The 23,196-nt window shown below is 42.3% G+C and overlaps 1 protein-coding gene across 3 annotated transcripts in view; it reads right to left on the bottom strand.

The window, feature by feature from the left end:
* LOC308596970 (carnitine O-palmitoyltransferase 2, mitochondrial-like) overlaps window positions 1-23,196 on the bottom strand; it is a 43,738-nt gene that overhangs the window by 16,018 nt on the left and 4,524 nt on the right. The window contains exons 4-7 of one of the 3 annotated variants that reach the window (XR_014012762.1): window positions 20,728-22,026; window positions 12,037-12,251; window positions 7,249-7,476; window positions 187-286 (exon numbers count right to left, since the gene is read on the bottom strand). Coding sequence is in view for 1 of the 3 variants with exons in the window: in XM_081212384.1 (XP_081068510.1) it covers window positions 12,037-12,251; window positions 20,728-22,026 (1,514 nt within the window). In the remaining 2 variants the exon portion in view is untranslated. The remainder of the gene's footprint in view (window positions 1-186; window positions 287-7,248; window positions 7,477-12,036; window positions 12,252-20,727; window positions 22,027-23,196) is intronic. The other 2 variants (XR_014012763.1, XM_081212384.1) reach the window with 2 other exon arrangements.

Genomic DNA, 23,196 nt, shown 5'->3' with positions numbered 1-23,196 from the left:
AATCCAAACTCTTCTTCTTCTACTGTAGGTAGGCAATGTTGGTCGAGGAATGGTCACAGCTAGCATGCTAGCTACAGCTGGGCATTGGTAATGTGCACTAAAAGGGTGCACAGTAATGGAAGAATAATGCATGGCTTCAATTCTTTGCTGAAGGGAAGGGGAAGCACGAAACAAGTATTTACTAACCTACCAAATAAATTAGTGCTGCATAAGAAATGCACATTACACCAGTGAGGGCGGTCTTCGTTGGATAGGAAAGGACATCATAAAGGAACATGGATTTTTCCTGTAGAGAAGAAGAAGAGTTTGGACTTGATATCCTGCCTTTCACTCCCCTTATGGAGTCTCAAAGCGGCTAAAAATCTCCTTTCCCTTCATCCCCCACAACAAATACTCTGTGAGGTGAGTGGGGCTGAGAGACTTCAGAGAAGAATGACTAGCCCAAGGTCACCCAACAGCTGCATGTGGAGGAACAGAGACGCGAACCCAGTTCACCAGATTACGAGTCCACCACTCTTAACCACTACACCAAGCTGGGATTCATAGTCAAGGGATTCATTCTTCTGCCATATTGCAGTTTGGTTTACATGATCCTTTAAAAGTTTAGCACTTTTGACTTCCGGAGGCGGCGCGTTCGGCAATGGCTGCCTGCTCCTTGTAAGGAGAGGGAAGCTCCGCTGAAAACGGGTCGTCCGCTACGGCGAAGCGGAGACCCACTTAGGAAAACCACAGGTGGTAGAAGCCTGTGGTCCCGAGACCCGGCGGGCGCCAGAAGCAGCCCCTAAAACGTTGAAGGGACCCCGTAATGGGGCTCCGGATCGCGGAGGGGGTAGCGGCGCTGTGGGTCGTTTCGCAGTCAACGGAGCGAAGCCGCGCTGCTGTTGCCGGTCAGCGCTGACCTTTCTTCCTGGAACCTTCAAATTTGGAAGCTACAACCCGTGAGTAATTTGGACTTTACAACTTTAAGACCTTTAAGACTCTCAAGATTTAGAATTTGGCTGAAAGCGGAGTGACGATAAACAGGAAGTCCGTCCTCCGGCAATGCTTACAGATCAAAGGCAAAGGAACTGACAGGCTGGAAGCAGTGGAAAAAGATTTTAAAAGTGGAAGCATTATGCGTCTGACAGAACTGGGGTTTGAAATGAAAGGCAAGTTTTCTTTTTAATCTACTCTACAGTGTTGAAGTAATTTGGGAACCTTCTCCTTTGGTGGACTTTAAAGTTTAAAACCCAGCCTCGGGATGGCGGGGGAAAAGAATGCCTTTTGCGGATACAATCTATAAAACTGAAATAGATACATAGAGGCAACTTTGGACTACATAACTAAGTAACTGTATCCTGCGCCTTGGGAGGTGACATTTGTGGCAACTTTGGAAGGGCTCTGCCAGTGGAAAAAAGTTTTAAGGACTATTGTTAAACTATTTAGCTGCAGGAACTTTAATGGCGACCAAAACTTTTTTCCTTCTCTCCTGAACTTTAACTGTACTCCCTCTAACTGTACTCCCTCTAGTGGAGACTGGGATTTACAATTTCCTGGGAACCAACTTTGTTTTGTCTCTCTGCTGTTGTTATCTACATTGAGGTCTGTCCTTCCCATGGAACATTTGACAGCTTGACCTTGACTCATAGACAGGTGGGGAATGAGTGGCCAACCGAAAACAAGATCTGCAAAAGCGAAAGCAACGAAAGGCCAGCTTGTGCAAACAACTTTGACCTCTCAGTCACGTAGATCATCAGTTCCTGCTGTACTGAAGGGAATTGAACCTCCAACAGCAGCTGAATTGAAGGGAACTGAACCTTCAACAACAGCTGAACTAAAGGAAGCTGAAAAACCAGCAACAGAGGATATGGCTGCAGGTGGATCTGGTGCACTTCTGAAGGAAATGCTACAACAATTTGCAATTTTAAATAAGAAGGTTGACGACCAAACAGCAAAAATTGACTTAGCCACATCCTCCATCACAAAGCTTTCTGAACAAGTGGCACAGCACTCTCAAACAATTGGGAACCTAAAAGACGTTACTTCTGAGAACCGGAAATTGGCCGAAGCTGCGAACGAAAAAGCTGACCAAGCAATTCAAAAAGTGGATGAACTGAAAGGAGAGGTAAGGCCACTACATAAGCACATTGGCGACCAGCAGGCCTACCTGTCTATGGTGGAACTGAGAAACCGGGAAAATAATTTGAGATTACGCTCTATCCCAGAGGTTGAAAAAGAAGATTTGACTGGTTTCTTGACAGCAGAATTTTCCAAATTCTGGGGTATAAAGGAAGACGAAGACTTTAAAATAACAACGGCATTTAGATTGGGAAGCGTCGCCAGGAAGGACAGACCCAGAGACTGCCTGATTATCCTAAGGACCAAACAGGAGAGAGACAAAATACTTGACCTTCATTTTAATAAAGCACTTGAGATCCAGGACAGAAGAGCGGAAATTTATAAGGATATACCAAAACAACTACTGGATCTCAGAGCCATCTATACTGACCTAGCAAGACTTTTGAGAGGTAACGGGATACCCTATAGGTGGGAGTTTCCACAAGGCCTATCATTTAAATACAAAGGAAAGAAGGTTAGAATTAAGACAAAAGAGGACAACCAGAAGTTCCTGCACGACCACGGAGAGGATCTTCAGAAGGGAACAGCAGTACCTTGGCCTCTGCCACAGCCTGGATTGGAACCAACACCATCTCCCTCGGACCTAGACAAAAAGGAGGACACCCCATAAAGAGCAACAACAGATTGATACAGGATGTCTCTGCAGCTGTACAGTTGGAACATTAATGGCGCAAATTCCCCGGAAAAACGAAAAAGGATTTTTCATATTTTGAAAAAGGAAAATTTGGATATAATTTGCTTGCAAGAAACGCACGTGACTAGGCTCCACAGGAAAGTACTAATTAACAAAAGACTAGGCCAAGAATTTATTTCATCAGACAAAGTAAAAAAGAGAGGCCTGGTGATCTACGTAAAGGAAAACCTAGCACCGAAATTTTTGTTTAAAGATGAGCAAGGGAGAATCTTGGCAATTGAAATACAATCTCAAGGAGAAAAAGTTTTGATATTAGGAATTTATGCACCAAATGAGGGGAAAGCAGAATTTTACAAGAAGCTACATGAGACACTACTGGACTATCTGGACTATTCGAACATCATTATGATGGGAGACATGAATGGGGTGGTCTCTACTTTGATGGATAAGTCACAAAGCCAAAATTTAACCAAGGATGGCAGACTACCGAAAACTTTTTTTGAATTGACAGACAATATGGATTTGATTGACATTTGGCGGACAAGGAACCCTCTAGGTAGAGAGGGAACTTTCTTTTCTGAGGCCCACTCGTCATGGACGAGAATCGACCAAATTTGGACAACTAGAGGGCTGGCACCGAAGACTATAAGAGTGGAAATCTGCCCAAAGACTTGCTCCGACCATAACGCCCTGAAAATGGAATTGAGACTTACTCCAGCCGGCTCCTTCAGATGGAAAATGAATGACACCCTCTTTAGAGATCAAGAGATGGTAAAGAAGGCCCAAAAAACTTTAAAGGACTACTTTGAAATCAACTTGAATACTTCGGTGGAAAAAAGAACAATCTGGGACGCCAGTAAAGCTGTAATGAGGGGGTTTCTGATACAACAAAACACAATTAAGAAAAAACTCTGGAATGGGAAAAAGGATAAAATATTAGAGAAGATAAGAGATGGAGAGAAAAGATTGAGATCTAAACCAAAATCCAAAGAGATCTTGCGAGAAATTAAATACCACCAGGCACAATATTTGAAATTGATAAATCAAGAAGTGGAATGGAAAATTAAACAAATGAAACAAAGATCCTTTGAGTCAGCAAATAAATGTGGGAAACTGCTGGCATGGCAGTTGAAAAAAAGACAGAAACTTAACTATGTTACCAATCTAGAGGTGGAAGGGAAAAATATTCAGAAACCAGGTGAAATTAGAAAGTGTTTCCAGAAATACTTCAAAAAGTTGTATACACAAGGGCCCGAGGAAGTGTCTGAGATGGAACGATTTTTGAAACTCAACGGCTTACCAGAACTATCTCAGGATAAGAGATCAATCCTGAACTGTAAAATAACACAACAGGAAATTGAGGATGCCATTCAGAATATGCAGCTGGGCAAATCTCCAGGCCCAGATGGGCTTACCTCCAAGTACTATAAGACACTAAAAGACTACTTGACTCTACCACTAATGGAGGTTTGCAATCAGATTATGGGGGGAGGAAGGGCACCGGAAACGTGGAAAGAAGCTTTCATCACATTGATACCCAAAGTGGAAACTGAAAAGACTCAACTTAGGAACTACCGTCCCATCTCACTCCTGAATGTGGATTACAAAATATTTGCAGACATTTTGGCAAGTAGATTGAAAAAGGTTTTAAATGAAGTAATTCATAAGGACCAAGCAGGCTTTCTTCCTGGTAGGCATTTGTTTGATAATACTAGGAATATTATCGATATCCTGGAACTTTTACAAACAAATATTAACACTAAAGCAGTGTTAATTTTTATTGATGCTGAGAAGGCCTTTGACAACATTTCTTGGAAATTTATGAAGAAAAACTTGGAAGGGATGGGAGTGGGACGAGGGTTTGAAAATGGCATAGAAGCAATTTATTCAGAACAAAAAGCTAAGTTGATAGTGAACAATGTGGTGACAGAGGAGTTTCACATTGAAAAAGGAACACGACAGGGGTGCCCCCTATCCCCCCTATTATTTATATCAGTCCTGGAGGTTTTGCTGAACATGATTAGGAGGGACCGGCAAATACAGGGGATCACGGTCGGAGTGAAACAATATAAATTGAAAGCATTTGCAGATGACTTAGTAATAACATTACAGGAGCCAGAATCTAGTACAAAAAGAGTTCTGGAACTGATACAAGAATTTGGTCGGGTGGCAGGATTTAAGTTGAACAAACAAAAAACTAAAGTTTTGGGGAAAAACTTGACGCCCTTAGAAATAGAGGGGTTTCAGAAGGAAACAGAGTTAACTGTGGTTAAGAAAGTGAAATACCTGGGGGTAAACTTGACGCCTAAAAATTTGAATTTGTTTAAGGACAATTATGAGAAATGCTGGTCAGAAGTTAAGAAAGACTTGGAAACTTGGTCGAGACTGAAGCTTTCCTTGCTGGGCCGAATTGCTGCTGTTAAGATGAATGTTTTGCCAAAAATGTTGTTTTTATTTCAAACCTTGCAGGTCGTGGACAGAATGGAATGTTTTGGAAAGTGGCAGAGGGATATCTCAAAATTTGTCTGGCAGGGCAAAAAGCCCCGAATAAAGTTTAAAATACTAACTGATGCAAAAGAAAGAGGGGGGTTTGCCCTGCCGGACTTAAGGTTATACTATGAGGCGGCAGCCTTCTGCTGGTTGAAAGATTGGATTTTATTAGAGAATACAGATGTCCTAGACCTGGAAGGTTTTAACAATTCGTTAGGATGGCATGCGTATTTGTGGTACGGCAAGGCAAAAACACATGGAATGTTCAAAAACCATATTGTTAGGAAAGCAATCTTTATGGTCTGGATGAAATACAAAGACTTACTTGAAAGTAAGACTCCGAGGTGGTTATCACCAGTGGAGGCTAAGGCGTGGAAAAAACCCAATATGGAGGCCGGCTGGCCGAAATATTGGGAACTAGTAGAAAAAATTGGTGACAATTGGAGGTTGCGGAGCTTTGAAAATTTAAAGGATAAGGTGCAAGATTGGTTTCACTATGCCCAAATTAACGAGGTTGTTAAATTGGATAAAAAAACAGGATTCCAGGTGGAAAAATCGAAACTTGAGACAGAGCTGTTAGAACCAAAGACTAAGGTATTATCGAGAATGTATAACTTGTTGCTTAAATGGAACACTCAGGATGAGACAGTTAAATCAGCCATGATAAAATGGGCTCAAGACATTGGCTATAATATCATGTCTGAGGACTGGGAAAGGTTATGGACCACCGGTATGAAGTTTACGGCATGTAATGCCTTGAAAGAAAACATTATGAAAATGGTATACAGGTGGTACATGACCCCAGTCAAGCTTGCTAAGATATATCATTTGTCTGATAATAAATGTTGGAAGTGCAAGGAGGCTGAAGGAACATTCTTTCACCTTTGGTGGACCTGCCCAAGAGTGAAGGCTTTCTGGGAAATGATCTACAACGAATTAAAAAAGGTGTTTAAGTACACCTTTCCTAAAAAACCGGAAGCCTTCCTCTTGGGTATTGTCGGCCAAAAGGTGCTAAAGAAGGATAGAACGTTTTTTATGTATGCTACCACAGCAGCAAGAATTTTGATCGCCAAATATTGGAAGACTCAAGATTTGCCCACACTGGAAGAGTGGCAAACGCAACTGATGGACTATATGGAGTTGGCCGAAATGACTGCCAGAATCCGAGACCTGGGAGAAGAAGCAATGGAGGAGGACTGGAAAAAATTTAAGAACTATTTGCAAAAATTTTACAAGTTATATGAACTATAAAAAGACGCATAATTTGAAATGCCAGCCCCAGCAATGAGAGCGTAATATATATGAAATTGGATAATAATATTGAAAGAACCAAAGTTTAAATGTTAAATACAACAATATGTTTTATTTTTAGAGTAAATGGATAATAAGGGATTTAAACTTAAATTGCAATTGAAAGTATAAAGAAACACATGAAACAAGATTATAATTTGCTGATAAATTTATTGTTAAGAATGCATTGTGCGGGAGATGTGGGGAAGTTCGATAGAAAGATGAAGTAAGCTGTTGAAAAGTCATACTTTTTTCTTTTTCTTCTTTTGTCTTTTATCTTTTTGTTTCTCTTTCTTCTGTTTATGTCTGAAAAAATGTAATAAAAACTATTTAAAAAAATAAAATAAAAGTTTAGCACTTTTAAGTTCCTTTGGTTTGAACAGGAGAGTTAAGAACTTGATTATATCTTCCTTATTTAAATCAATGGGACATAAAGCTCAACATGGATAACAATCTAATGTTCACATGCTAGACAGTTCCTAAATATTTCCATGCAGAGCTCCTGACGTGGTTTGCTAACTCTCTGTGCGCCCACACACTATCGCTGCTGCCCCAGACAAATTATGGGGGGGGGGGGACTTGGGGAAAATCCCTCACACACTCACTTAGAACTCACTTAGAAAAGATGAGATGGTTATGTTGAAATTCCTAATAAAATATTTTGTTTTAAAAAAGAAAAGAAAATATGAGATGGAGCAGTCACATTCATTGCCTACCTTCAATTTATAAAGAGGTTGTTTGGGAGCATTCAGTTACTGAAAGAGACCATGTGATACCCTATGCAGCTCTGCCAATTTTTGAATAAGGTGTGGCTGCACGAATTTAGCAATTGATTTTGAAGAGCGGGAGAGATGAGCTAGCCCATGCCTAATCATTACTGCATGAGCGGAAGAAAACACTCTCGCCACAACAGACCTAGACTCCTGAACAGTGCGATTGCCGTCCTGAAAAATAAGTCAATACAAGGAGGGAGAGAAAAAAATAGTCAAATTACGGTACTCGGGGGGGGGGGGAGGACAGTTTGATGCATTAAGACCTAGAGCATTCGGTCTAGCATTCGGGATGAAAATTCCAGATTTCACCTTAAGTATGCATTATGTGTCTGGGAAAGAGGGAAAGTGATGTGGTCAGACGTGAAAGAGGACAAGGCTCCTGTACCTTTAACAGTTTTCTAGATGAATTTCAGCAGGCTTAGCTTCCAAAACGTGCTCCTCCCATTGAAATTCCCTTACCAGGGGAACAGAGGAAATGAGTGGCATGACCCTAGCAGACCCTACAAAAGGGCTGGTCATGCAGCCATCTTCCCTTTTCCGCCTTATTCTGTTTTGCCTTTTGCTGTCTGCTGGCTCTCAGCCAGCCGCACATGGGCTCATCCCTCACAGAGGATGAACCCACGCTTTTCTCTATATCTGTAACTACTAGATAAAGCCTGCCTTCAGGACCATACAGTGAACTGCATGTAAGCAAACTTTATCATTACTTTTAAAAGGAAGACTGCTGGGTCACTATTATTTTTAAGAGGAAACTTTAAGAGGGAACTAAATTAATTTGAACCACCAACCTAGGGCATTCTAGGACTTGCCAATCAAAAGGTTGGCGGTTCAAATCCCCGCAACGGGGTGAGCTCCCGTTGCTCGGTCCCTGCTCCTGCCAACCTAGCAGTTCGAAAGCACGTCAACGTGCAAGTAGATAAATAGGTACCGCTCCGGTGGGAAGGTAAACGGCATTTCCGTGCGGTGCTCTTGTTCGCCAGAAGTGGCTTAGCCACATGACCTGGAAGCTGTATGCCAGCGCCCTTGGCCTATAGAGATGAGTGCTGCAGCCCCAGAGTCGGTCACCACTGGAACTAATGGTCAGGCGTCCCTTTACCTTTTCCCTTCAATTGTTAAAGTAGTAAAAGCAATGTTAAAAAGTTGAAGAATGACTAAGATTTTTATTAGTTGATAATTACAAGGCTATTTTGGAATTTTTGACAGCAAAATAGCTGCCTATGTATGTATGTCACAATTCCTATTATTTTCCTAAAGACACTATAGCTTCCTTTGACTGATCCTGTCCAAAAAGCAAGGTGGAAAAAATGCTCTGGTTTCTGGGTTATATAGTACCTAACATTCTTAGAATTCTGTTTCAGAATGAATGAAAAGTTCCAAAGTCCCCTCCCTTGACTTTTAAAACAGAGTAGAGTGAATGTTGGATGGAATGTGTGTGAGTTTTACTTTAAGAAAATTTAGTGGCCTACTCTGCCGTGGGTATATTAATATTACAATTTATTTTTCTGTTTATCAATTGTATGCTTTGGGATACTGAGAATGCAGACTTATGCATATCTACTCAGGAAAGTTGGTTATATTTAGCTTAATAGAACTTAGATGTTTATATGTTTGTACTGTTACTGCACATAACTTCATATATTTTTTCTACACTGACAAAAAAAGATTGGGTGGAAAGGCACTAATTATATATTTCGTTCCAATTCTTGCTAGGACATATTAGACAGGCAGTGCCCTCCTCACATGGCTGGTGAAATAAACTGTTATTACACCATTCCTGGAATCCATTTGCTGAAGACATGGATGTGCACACATTTCTGTTTACATTGCATCAAGGGTGCTCCCACTGCTGGTTTGGGAAGTGATGTTAACATGTTAGCCACAGTCTATATCTGCCCTGTATCTATTCTGTTGTTTTTAATAAAATACTGTGTTTTGATGCTTTCCCCCCTTAACCAACTTTAATCCGAATTGAGAAAACAAATGATGTAGCAGCATTTGTAGCTGGTAATATGTACATAGCCATTGAGTTAGGTGTTTTTTGCAGTCCTGCTTAGTACTGGATTGTTGCCAATAGCTGCAAATTTCACATTACGCTTCTAATATTACAGTACGTGTAGCTGTAGTGCGTAATACTTTCATGCCATACTCTAGGTTCCCTTTGGCAATTATAAATCGTTTCTGATAAAATCTGTTTGCTAAATTACCTTTCCAGCAATGTAGAGAGAAAATTTATAAATCCTACTACGTCTATACTTTGTTGAAACTCCCTCTTTCGAAGGACTAAAATCAAAAGGAGCTTTCGTTCTGCCAGGTTGTTCATTAAAACAGTAAATGTACCTGGAAAAGGTACAGATCAGGGTTGGTGAGGACTACAGTTTAGGGAGAGGGTGTGTGGCTGGGGAGAGTTCTGACTGCTGGGTAGAGACCAAGGGACTCACATTCAGCCGTTGGACCCGAGATTCCCCATCCCTGTTGTATCTAACCAATACTTCTCTGGGAGAAACTGTACGAAAGAGGCAGTAGTGAGGATGCTACTTTTAAAGGTCCTCACATCATACTCATAACTCCAATTTTGGACTAAGTGGTCTGTGTCTGAGCAACAGTGAGTACTCCTGAATTATGCAGGTAATCTGTCCTACAGAGACAAGGTCTTGCCACAGTTATGCATGCCCTCATCACCTCTTGATGCACTACAATACATGGGCTGCCCATGAAGATAGTTTGGAAACTTAAGTTGTTCCAGAATGCAGAAGCTGCTGCTGTGTGTTAACTGCCAGAAACAAATGCCATCGATGTTGCAAAAGAAATCCACTGCTTAAAATGTTCTCACACTAATTTCAAAGCCTGATATGGGGCGGGGGCGGGAAGTAGTACCAGACTGAGTCCCAAATTACATATATAAATTACTTTCTCTGAGGGTCCAATACTGAATTATCTGCAGTGGCTGCTGTCTCTGTCAAAGCCCAATTATCCCCAACAATTGATTACTACCCCTTTTCTATTTCTTACTGGATGAAATTCAGGATTCATGCTTCACCGGTATCGGAAATATACATCTAGGTTAGGTCTCGGCCTGCATGTCAGTGGGATTACTTAAAAGAACTAAACATGCATATTTCATCTGTCAAAAATCTGGATATTCTTTTCCATTGCTTTCCATGTGGCAGAAATCTCCATTGATGCAAAGGAGGAAAATATCCCATTGTGTTCTGGTCTGTTTATTTTGACTGCTCGGCAAGTTATGTCGTTAATTGTTTACTTTCTTAACGGTTCTAACTTGTGCACTTTAAACTGGCTAGTTTTCTCTGTACACAGATTAACCAATTGCTTTTAGTGTGTGTTCCTTTTCTGTCTCTGCAAACTATTCAGTAGCTTTTAGGATTTGTAAGCTTTATCACGTCTACTGGGTGACTGTTATTTCACTGAAAGCTACTTTTTATAAAATGAGCCTTGCAGACACCACATTGCTTTTATTTAAGTGTTGTTTTACTCCGTTTTTGCACTGGCTATCTTTCTTCTTTGTAAGTCAGTAACATGGCTTTTATTGAAGAAATATTAAGTATAAATGGAATCCTCTACGAGTAATAAGTTGAGACAAGACTTAACAGTGTGATTTGATTAATCAACCAACAGCTACAACAAGTAGTTCTCTGCTGGAGCCCCTCCTCACCACCCCATGCTTCTCCACGAATCATCCCTAAACTCCTGTCCCAGTTCTTTTTAAAGGGAATTCATGCAAATTACTAGGACTGTTATAATAGGATTAGGTTTATTGAGAGAAAAATGCAGGAGGATTTTTATATCCTTTTCTAACTGATGTGGTATAACAAACTGCACACACACAACCTGTACATACTTGTGAAGTTCCCCTCCATTCAGGGAGTTTGGTAACCAAGACTTACATCTTGATTACCTTTAATCACCACATAATTATCTCTGCCAATGTGAGTGTCAGCAATCAACAACTAGTCTGCCATCACTCCTCCCCAGAAGACCCGCATTTCCCCTCCATTCAGATAGTCATGCTGACTTAAGAGTCTGAGTGGAGGAGCAGGGGACATCAGGGGCAGAGCTACTCAGATCTGCTCCTTGCTCCCATGTTGATGTGCATATAAGAAAGGAAAAGTTCCTTGAAATTATAATATGATGCAGTGCAGACTCTGCATGCTAAAATGTATATACATATTTTCCTACACTTGAGAATGGGAGGGAAGGAAGCATTTTGAGAGCGGGCTGACTGGGTGACACATATAAACACCAGCATATATATTGCTTGGTTTTGCAGTGTTTGGGATTAGTCTCAAAATTATATACTCTTCAGCACAATATGATTTCCCTAGATGAGCAGCAGTGAATACAATCAATGGAAAAAATATTGCATAAAAAATGTTTACTATAAAATCATTAATAGTAGTAACAATAATATACAATAAGAACAAGAAATTACAATATTAGTATACTGACATTGACACAGAACTACTTTAACCATTGTCTGAATTTTTTGCTTTCTACAATGTTTATTTTCTAACTGTTGCATTTCATAGTCCTCTGCAAAATATATAAATATTTAATTTTGCATCATTATTTTGCTAGCTCCATATAATAGAAAATTTGATACTATTTAAGACTTCTTCCTTCTAAGACATCATATATATCATTCAATGTATATTCGAGGTATTTTATAAGTTCTTCTGAGTCTTTTTCTAAATAGCTAGTTATAAGACTTCCTACCCAATCTTCAAACATGTTATATCCAACTCCGAAACCATCTGGCACGACTGGTCCAAACCCACCATGATTAATTGCTTCACTGCCTAATGTACTAGTTGAAATTATAATATGGTTTATGTTTTTGTAGGCTGGGTCATTATAAATATCAGGCATACGTCCACCTCTGCGCTGGACGAGGTACTTCAAGGCAAATAAATGGCGATCAAATCCTTGGCCTGGATTTAAAAAAAAGGGCAAATGCATAGGGTAAGTATTAAAACAACAACAGGGCTTATAGATCCTGCCTACTAAAAAAGGCCACAAATACTTGAAAACCCACACATGAATGACCAAAAGCTCAGGTGAAAAGCAAAGCTAGCTATGTTTACTAATTTCAAGCGGTCTGCCCTGATTATGACTACCCTTGGATACAACCTAATGTACAGAAAGTGAGCTACAGCATTTTGATTATATACTTAGTAAATATAATTTTCCATTCTAGTTATATGAAATAGAAAACACTATTTACACATGGTTTTGTGAAAACACCTCCATTAAGTGATAGCTTTTAAACAGCTTCAAGCGGTTTCTTCAAGCATTGACTTGATGCCATTCCTGATTTTTATCATATTTTCCTGTTATCCTGGAATGACCTGCAACTTTGTCTAATGATGCCAGACAGCTAGACACCCATGAGTATCCCCAAAGATACACTGAAATGTCTCCCCACTAAGCATAACGATACTTCATCTTACTGTATGGCCACATTTGGTTTAGCATGACATGCATGTGCCTACCTTCCTCCCGATCTTCTGTGCTATATCTCTTCTCAGTTGGTTAGAGCATGGTGCTGATAAAGCCAAAGTTGCAGGTATGATCCCCGTATGGGACAGCTGCATAGTCCTTATTACAGGGGGTTGGTCCCTTCCAACTCTACAGTTCTGTGATTTTCCCACACAACTGAGCGTAAGAATCTGAAAGCGTTTATTTTCTTAGATACTTTTCATTGTGTGGTTTAGCATTAATTGGTCTCAACAAACCAGCTTCATAATCTATGATTTCAAGTTGGTATATTTAATGGTAAACTATGGTCTGTGGTTTAGATGCAAAAAGGGAAATTTAAGCTTCTAAGCGCCTCCAGGCTACAGGAGGAAATAGAAGGGGAAAGCATGTAAACCTGGAAGGAAGGTAGGCTCATAAATGCCATCCTAAAACACTATTTAGCATGGCATCTGAATGTCTATGACTGTTAGGAAATATGCCAAATTTTAGAATGTTCCTGTTTCATAGAGTATTTATTTTATTTAAGGCTGCGTTTGATCATCTAGCAATCTCAGGAGAGTACATTGAAACAAATAAACAGACTTCAAATTACAGGGCAGATAAAAACGAACCACACCAAGTACAATAGTAATAATAATAATAATAATAATAATTTATTATTTATACCCCGCCCATCTGGCTGGGCCTCCCCAGCCACTCTGGGCGGCTTCCATAAAAACCAAAAATGCAATAAAATATCACACGTTAAAAACTTCCCTGAACAGGGCTGCCTTAAGATGTCTCCTGAATGTCAGATAGTTGTTTATCACTTTGACATCTGCTGGAAGGGCGTTCCACAGGGCGGGCGCCACTACCGAGAAGGCCCTCTGCCTGGTTCCCTGTAGCTTTGCTTCTCGCAATGAGGGAACCGCCAGAAGGCCCTCGGCGCTGGACCTCAGCGTCCGGGCAGAATGATGGGGGTGGAGACGCTCCTTCAGGTATACTGGACCGAGGCCGTTTAGGGCTTTAAAGGTCAGCACCAACACTTTGAATTGTGCTCGGAAACGTACTGGGAGCCAATGCAGGTCTTTCAAGACCGGTGTTATATGGTCTCGGCGGCCGCTCCCAGTCACCAGTCTAGCTGCCGCATTCTGGATTAGTTGTAGTTTCCGAGTCACCTTCAAAGGTAGCCCCACGTAGAGTGCATTGCAGTAGTCCAAGCGGGAGATAACCAGAGCATGCACCACTCTGGCGAGACAGTCCGCAGGCAGATAGGGTCTCAGCCTACGTACCAGATGGAGCTGGTAAACAGCTGCCCTGGACACAGATTTGACCTGCGCCTCCATGGACAGCTGTGAGTCCAAAATGACTCCCAGGCTGCGCACCTGGTCCTTCAGGGGCACAGTTACCCCATTCAGGACCAGGGAATCCTCCACACCTGCCCGCCTCCTGTCCCCCAAAAACAGTACTTCTGTCTTGTCAGGATTCAACCTCAATCTGTTAGCCGCCATCCATCCTCCAACCGCCTCCAGACACTCACACAGGACCTTCACCGCCTTCACTGGTTCTGATTTAAAAGAGAGGTAGAGCTGGGTATCATCCGCATACTGATGAACACCCAGCCCAAACCTCCTGATGATCTCTCCCAGCGGCCGCATGTAGATGTTAAAAAGCATGGGGGAGAGGACAGAACCCTGAGGCACCCCACAAGTGAGAGCCCAGGGGTCTGAACACTCATCCCCCACCACCACTTTCTGAACACGGCCCAGGAGGAAGGAGCGGAACCACTGTATGACAGTGCCCCCAGCTCCCAGCCCCTCAAGACGGTCCAGAAGGATGCTATGGTCGATGGTATCGAACGCCGCTGAGAGATCCAGCAGAACTAGGAAACAGCTCTCACCTTTGTCCCTAGCCCGCCGGAGATCATCAACCAGTGCGACCAAGGCAGTTTCAGTCCCATGATGAGGCCTGAATCCCGACTGGAAGGGATCCAAATGGTCCGCTTCTTCCAGGCGTGCCTGGAGTTGTTCGGCAACCGCTCGCTCAATCACCTTGCCCAGGAATGGAAGATTTGAGACTGGGCGATAGTTGGCCATCGTGGCCGCATCTAAAGATGGTTTTTTAAGAAGCGGTTTAATAACCGCCTCTTTCAGCGGGTCTGGGAAGGCTCCCTCACGGAGGGAAGCATTCACCACCCCACGAAGCCCATCGCCCAGTCCTTCCCGGCTAGCTTTTATAAGCCAGGATGGGCAAGGATCCAGGAGACAGGTGGTTGGTTTCACTCGTCCAAGCAGCCTGTCCACATCCTCGGAGGTAACAGATTGGAATTGATCCCACTCAACTTGACTAGACAGAACTCTAGCACTCTCCCGCCCCGGCCCTGCTCCCACGGTGGAGTCTACTTCTTCCCGAATCTGAGCGATTTTATCTGCAAAAAACTTTGCAAAATCATTGCAGGAGAACATGTGGCCCGTACTGGGCCCCGATGTTGCAGGTGGTTCCGCTAAATTGTGAACCACCTGAAAAAGTCTCCTGCTGCTGTTTTCTGCAGATGCAATAGAGGTGGTGAAGAAATTCTTCTTCGCCGTCGCTATCGCCACTTGGTAGGCTCGACGTTGAGCTCTAACCTGTGTCCGGTCAGATTCGGAATGAGTTATCCGCCACCGGCGCTCTAGCCGTCTCAACGATTGTTTCATTGCCCTCAGATCCGTGGAAAACCACGGGGCTGTCCGGGCTCCATGCAATCGGAGAGGGCGCTTCGGAGCCAAACAGTCAATAGCCCTGGTTAACTCCACATTCCAGCGGGCCACCAGGGAATCGGCTGAAAGGCCATCAACATGGGATAAAGTATCCCCTACCACTCTCTGGAAACCATTTGGATCCATTAAGTGGCGGGGGCGGACCATCCGAATTGGTCCCACCTCCCTGCAGAGGGGAAGGGTCGCGGAGAAGTCCAGTTGCACCAGGAAGTGATCTGACCATGGCACTTCTTTCGTTTCGCTTTTACTTAGTGTCAGATCACCAACATCCATAGAGGTAAACACCAGGTCCAAGGCATGTCCACGGCTGTGGGTTGGGCCAGACTTATTCAGGGACAGCCCCATGGAGGCCATGCTTTCCACGAAGTCCCGAGCGGCCCCTTGTAAGGTCGTGTCGGCATGGATGTTAAAATCCCCTAGGACAACCAAGCTAGGTGTCTCCAGGAGAACATCCGCCACGACCTGAAGCAGCTCGGGCAGGGAATCCTTGGTGCAGCGGGGAGGTCGGTACACCAAAAGGAATCCTGTACTGCCCCTATTGCCCAACTTCCAGAACATGCACTCAGAAAACTGGGTCTTCCCAATAGGACGCCTGGTGCAAACTAATGACTTCCTAAAAATCACTGCAACCCCCCCTCCCCGCCCATGTGACCTGGGTTGCTGTGCGTAAGAGAAACCTGGTGGACAAGCAGCGGCAAGGACAGGCCCATCTGCTTCATCCAACCAAGTCTCTGTTACACATGCCAGGTCAAGTCCTCCATCCACGATCAAGTCATGGATGGCAGTGGTCTTATGAATCATTGACCTGGCATTGCACAGCAGCACCTTCAGGTCATGTGGGTATCCCTTGCTGATTCTAGTATCCATCCGGTCAGGACCAGACCCGGAGGCAGGGATAGTCCTCAGACAACGACTAAACCTGCCTCCTCTGTAATGACATGGTCTAGTCTTAGCGTAACTCCTCCTCCTACCCGTGATCACTGAGATCGGTTGTCCCAGTGCATCCCCCCCTGTGGAACATGCCCCAGCCATTTTGTGGGCTGGGGCCCACTCCCCGGCAGCCCTGACCCCTCCCCCTAAATTAAAACAAATTCAGATAACCTACATAACTAAGAGAATTGTTTAGCAAATATCTAAGCAATACTGTTTTTAGCCGGTGACAAAAACTCAAATGTTGGTGCTAGCCATATCCTGAAAGGGAGGGTATTCCACAACTGGGGCTCCACCACAGAGGAGGCCCTGTCTTAGGCTACCACACAGCAGATGTCATTGAAGTGTGGTAAAACATAACTGGCATCCCTCAATGACCTTTATTTAGGGACAGGGCAGTAGTGAATAGACTCTCCTAGTTTCATGAAGTTCGAAAGGACCTAAGTACAGTGGTGCCTCGCAAGACGAAAAGAATTCGTTCCGCGAGTCTTTTCGTCTTGCGATGTTTTTCGTCTTGCGAAGCACGGTCCGTCGCAACTGTGCCTCTTCAAGCGGCTTTTAAAAAAAAGCGCAAGACGTTTTCGTCTTGCGAAGCAAGCCCATAGGGAAATTCGTCTAGCGAAGCAATGCAAAAACGGAAAACCCTTTCGTCTAGCGAGTTTTTCGTCCTGCAAGGCATTCGTCTTGCAGGGCACCACTGTAAGCTGCTATCAAGTGAGGTGCTATTACTGTTATGTCAGTTTGTGTTTTAAATGTTGAAATGTTTTTGTTTTTGTTGTTCTTGTTTTTAAGATGTTTTCAGCTTGTATTTTTGTTGTGAACTGCCCTGAGATCTACGGATGAAGGGCGGTATACAAATTTAATAAATAAATAAAATAAATGAATAAAGCTGGCTTTTGAGTGATTCAGAATCTTTTATCAGACCAAAAGAAAGAAAAGCCCTAATGCTGTATCACTGGGGTGATGCTACCTACCAAGTTCTGCTAGAATAACAAAAGATACAAGATTTTAGAATGCAGACACCATAAAGAATAGATGTTGCTGGTGGGATTAATACAAAGAGCTCCTCTAGGGACACAGCACTGGACCTATAATAACCAAAATGCAAATAGCTCTTCATAATTGCAAATCTAGCCAATTTTGAATTACAGAGAATCCTTCAAAGAAGAGACTTTTTTAAAAGTCACATATCTTCATTTCAACATGTTTTGTACCCTTCATTTAGAGATCTTTTATTTTAAAAGCATGTGGTGAGAGGTTAACATTATAAATATACTAGAGAAAGGGCATTTTTCTCCTCTTAAGAACCAGTATGGTGTAGTGATCAGATCAGGACATAGATGATGCCTTCCTGGAACAGATGGCCAAGCATGCAAAAAGAAGGGAGATAGTAGTAATGGGGGACTTCAATTACCCGGATATTTGTCAGATGTCAAACTCAGCCAAGAGCATAAGGTCAAACAGATTCCTCACTGGCCTTGCAGACAACTTCATTCTCCAGAAAGTGGGAGAAGCAACAAGAGGAACAGCCATTTTAGATCTGGTCCTAACCAATGTTGATGACCTGGTTAGTGGGGTAGAAGTGGAAGGATCATTAGGCACGAGTGATCATGCTCTTCTGAAGTTTACTATACAGCGGAAAGGAGCAGCCAAGCATACTAGGACTCAATTTCTTGACTTTAAGAAAGCCGACTTCATAAAACTTAGGGAAGTGCTGGGTGAGATCCCATGGACAGTAATACTAAAAGGAAAGGGAGTTCATGATGGCTGGGAGTTTGTTAAGAGGGAGATAGTAAAAGCACAACGTCAGGCAATACCAATGAGACGGAAACATGGAAGGTGGCTAAAGAAGCCAGGGTGGCTATCTAAAGAACTTTTAACTGAGTTAAGATTAAAAAAGGATGTGTACAAAAAATGGAAAAGGGGGGAAACCACCAGAGAGGAATTCAAACAAATAGCCAGCACGTGTAGACACAAAGTCAGAAAAGCTAAAGCACAGAATGAACTCAGGCTTGCTAGAGAGGTTAAAAGCAAGAAAAAAGGCTTTTATGGGTATGTTCATAGCAAAAGGAAGAACAAAGAAACAGTGGGGTCACTCAGAGGAGAAGATGGTGAAATGCAAACAGGGGACACAGAAAGGGCTGAACTCCTCAATGCCTTCTTTGCCTCAGTCTTCTCCGATAAAGAAAACAATGCCCGACCTGAAGAATTTGGAGCAAATGATTCAGCAAAGGAAACACAGCCCAGAATAACTAAGGAGATAGTACAAGAATACTTGGCTAGTTTAGATGTATTCAAGTCTCCAGGGCCATATGAACTGCATCCAAGAGTATTAAAAGAACTGGCAGATGTGATCTCAGAACCACTGGCAGTCATCTTTGAGAATTCCTGGAGAACAGGCGAAGTCCCGGCAAATTGGAGGAGGGCAAATGTTGTCCCTATTTTCAAAAAGGGGGAAAGAGAGGACCCAAATAATTATCGCCCAGTCAGTCTGACATCAATACCAAGGAAGATTCTGGAGCAGATCATTAAGCAAACAGTCTGTGAGCACCTAGAAAGGAATGCTGTGATCACCAATAGTCAGCATGGATTTCTGAAAAATAAGTCATGTCAGACTAACCTGATCTCGTTTTTTTGACAGAATTACAAGCCTGGTAGATGAAGGGAACGCAGTGGATGTAGCCTACCTTGATTTCAGCAAGGCATTTGACAAGGTGCCCCATGATATTCTTGTAAAGAAGCTGGTAAAATACGGTCTTGACTATGCTACACTCAGTGGATTTGTAACTGGCTGACTGACCGAACCCAAAGGGTGCTCATCAATGGTTCCTCTTCATCCTAGAGAAGAGTGACTAGTGGGGTGCCACAGGGTTCTGTCTTGGGCCCGGTCTTATTCAACATCTTTATCAACGACTTGGATGATGGACTCAAGGGCATCCTGATCAAATTTGCAGATGACACCGAACTGGGAGGGGTGGCTAACACCCCAGAGGACAGGATCACACTTCAAAACGACCTTGACAGATTAGAGAACTGGGCCAAAACAAACAAGATGAATTTTAACAGGGAGAAATGTAAAGTATTGCACTTGGGCAAAAAAAATGAGAGGCACAAATACAAGATGGGTGACACCTGGCTTGAGAGCAGTACATGTGAAAAGGATCTAGGAGTCTTGGTTGACCACAAACTTGACATGAGCCAACAGTGTGACGCGGCAGCTAAAAAAGCCAATGCAATTCTGGGCTGCATCAATAGGAGTATAGCATCTAGATCAAGGGAAGTAATAGTGCCACTGTATTCTGCTCTGGTCAGACCTCACTTGGAGTACTGTGTCCAGTTCTGGGCACCACAGTTCAAGAAGGACACTGACAAACTGGAACGTGTCCAGAGGAGGGCAACCAAAATGGTCAAAGGCCTGGAAACGATGCCTTATGAAGAACGGCTAAGGGAGCTGGGCATGTTTAGCCTGGAGAAGAGGAGGTTAAGGGGTGATATGATAGCCATGTTCAAATATATAAAAGGATGTCACATAGAGGAGGGAGAAAGGTTGTTTTCTGCTGCTCCAGAGAAGTGGACACGGAGCAATGGAGTCAAACTACAAGAAGATTCCACCTAAACATTAGGAAGAACTTCCGGACAGTAAGAGCTGTTCGACAGAGGAATTTGCTGCCAAGGAGTGTGGTGGAGTCTCCTTCTTTGGAGGTCTTTAAGCAGAGGCTTGACAACCATATGTCAGGAGTGCTCTGATGGTGTTTCCTGCTTGGCAGGGGGTTGGACTTGATGGCCCTTGTGGTCTCTTCCAACTCTATGATTCTATGATTCTAAGGCCACTGGAGTTCAAAGCCCCATTCAGCCATAAATCTCAGGCTAGTCACAAAGGCTGCTGCAATCTTTTGCACTGTTACCTAGTAATAAGTCCCATTGAATTCAATTAACTTAATCTTGAGCAGACATGGACAGGATTGTGCTGTCAATTTGTCATCCTAACTTACCTCACAGGGTTGTTGTGAGGATAAAATGGGCATGGGAGAATGACGTATAATGCCTTGAGCTCCTCAGAGGAAGGGGGATATATAAATGAAATAAAGTATGAAAAATATTACTGCACTATCTATCTCTCAGCAAGGTCTTTAGTTAAATGAAGAAAAGCCAGAATGAAAGTATCTCCATGTGAAAACTCCTAGGAAACATTACCCTTTCTGTAAGACAAGTCAAACAACAGAAATCCAATATGAATGAGGAAATGTTGAAAAGGCCTAACCTAATGTAGCCTCCAGCTGTAAGCGTCTATGATACTTCGAACATTCGTCAATCATGCTTCTCATATCTTCAGTGCTATGCTTCCCTCGTTGATCAATAAATGCAACTGTACATTTTTGTGTGTACACAGATGTTGGTCGAATTGTTTCAGTGCGACCATGCTTAAAAGCTGCAGTACTACATGCTTCGTAAGAAGGAAGAAGTTTTCCATACTGGTGATAGACAGCCATCTGACATGCAAGCTGAAACACAGCATCAGGGCTCAAATTTTGATTTATTAAATATTGTTTTCCAAACTTTTTATACTTAAGCGTTCTAACACAGAACATTCCCCTTTTTTGATCAAATTTCTGACGTGCAGCACTTATAGCAGATGTTATTGTGTGATCCATATTAAATTCAAGCTTGTCACATGATGTAACAAATAGAGCTGGACTGGCTTGTGGTACAAGAGCCGGGTGCTCTGTGCTGTCTCTATAGACTTCATTAATAAAACGCAGAATTGCAATTCCATCTCCCCAAGAGTGTTCAAAATTTATTCCTGCAGTACCATCACTAGTGACAATCAGACTGAAAGATTTGTCAAACCAGCGATTGAATCCATATCCATGAAGAAAACAATGAGTGAGCTCAAGTTCATTTTGGGGGGAAGCTCTATCTAAGCAAAGACAAAATACGGCACTGTCAATTTTCTTGAGGTTTTCTTCGTTACCTTTTTGAACAAGTTCCTGTCTTAATGTTGCCCAGGTATTTCTATCTTCAGTTGTCAGGTAGCAAAGTTCAAACTTAGGCAACCGATCAGCGTCGTGTATTATTTGTGTTAAATGAGCCAGGATTTCAGATGGGTGTAGAATGTTACCAAAAGCATCCAATACTTCAAAAACATAGAGATGTCCATTTCTCATCACCAACAAATGTCTTGCAAATTCACTTGTGAACAATGCATCTTTGCTTAAATTAGGAATTCTGGTGCTGTTGAAGAGTGACTTATATTGTGACATGTCTAAAGGATATGCATTCACCAAATACGCTCCATACCAGGATATACTAGGTGGAAGAATACGGATAAAATGTTTGAATATTTTACTCTGACCCCATTTGCGATTGACATAATATATATCTGGCCGCAAATAGTTATTCTTCAGGCTGTTAAGAAATTTTAACGATGATACAATCAGATTTGTTGCTCTCACTATTTGCCTGTTGTATTCCGGTTTTGGGTCAGGATTTAAAGTAATGAAAGGGTTGTAGTTTAAAACAATTGGATCTCTTGCAGAAAGATACATATCATACCAGGGCCCTACAAAAACAAAACAAAAAACCAGTTAATAAAATGCACATTTGGCTCTTTGATATATCAAAGATAGTTGCACAATCAAATCCAAGAGGTCACCAGTGTGGATAACAATCACTGTCACATGTGCCATTAAAGAAAAAAGTCTACCTTAAGAAAGTTGAAGTCTTACCCAAATAAGAACATTTTCATCACACACACACACACACACACACACACACACACCCTCAAAAAGGATATTGGAAGGAGCAACTTCCCTAGGCAGAAGATTTTTGTTTATTTTTTTTTAGCTTAGAAAAAAAGCAGGCATAAGGGAACATGATAGACATGTACAAAAGTATGTGTGGTGTTGAAAAATTCAATACCCCAGAATAATCAGTTGAAGCTGAATTTCAGGGAGATTCAGGACAGAGAAATAGAAATAATGTATTTCATGCAGGGTATTGGTAAACTATGGAATTTTGTTACCATGTAATGTAGTGATGGCTGACAACTTAATCAGCTCCACAGGGGGATTAGATGAATTTATGGAGGATAAACCTATCAATGATGGCTATATATTCCCTCCAATATCAGAAGTATGCCTCTAAATGCTAGTTGCTGGGAATCTTAAGTGGGAGATTGCTATTGTGCTTATGTCCTGCTTATGGGATTCCCATAGATATTTACTTAGTCAACAGCAACAGAGTGCTCAACTATACCGGTCTGATCCAATAAGCTCTTCTTATATTGGTCAATATTTATTCACCTAATACTAACAGAATATGTGTATTCATTAAACTAAAGGTAAAGGGTAAAGGGACCCATGACAATTAAGTCCAGTCGTGAGCGACTCTGGGGTTGCAGCACTCATCTCGCTTTAAAGGCCGAGGGAGCCAGCGTTTGTCTGCTTCCGCAGACAGTTTTTCCAGGTCATGTGGCCAGCATGACTAAGCCATTTCTGGCGAAACCAGAGCTGTGCACAGAAACGCCCGTTTACCTTCCCGCCAGAGCAGTACCTATTTATCTACTTGCACTGTGTGGTTTCAAACTGCTAGGTTGGCGGGAATTCATTAAGCTAATGAATACTAAATAAAGATATTATCTGGAGAATATGCAACACAGAGACTTGACTGTTCCAAAACTTGAAACAAAACCAGTGATTTAAGAACTTTGAAAAACACTGAAGATAACAAT

This window comes from Podarcis bocagei (assembly GCF_964188305.1).
Source record: "Podarcis bocagei genome assembly, chromosome: 11".
In the NCBI taxonomy this organism is placed as follows: Eukaryota; Metazoa; Chordata; class Lepidosauria; order Squamata; family Lacertidae; genus Podarcis; species Podarcis bocagei.
This window is presented reverse-complemented; position numbering and strand designations above follow the sequence as displayed.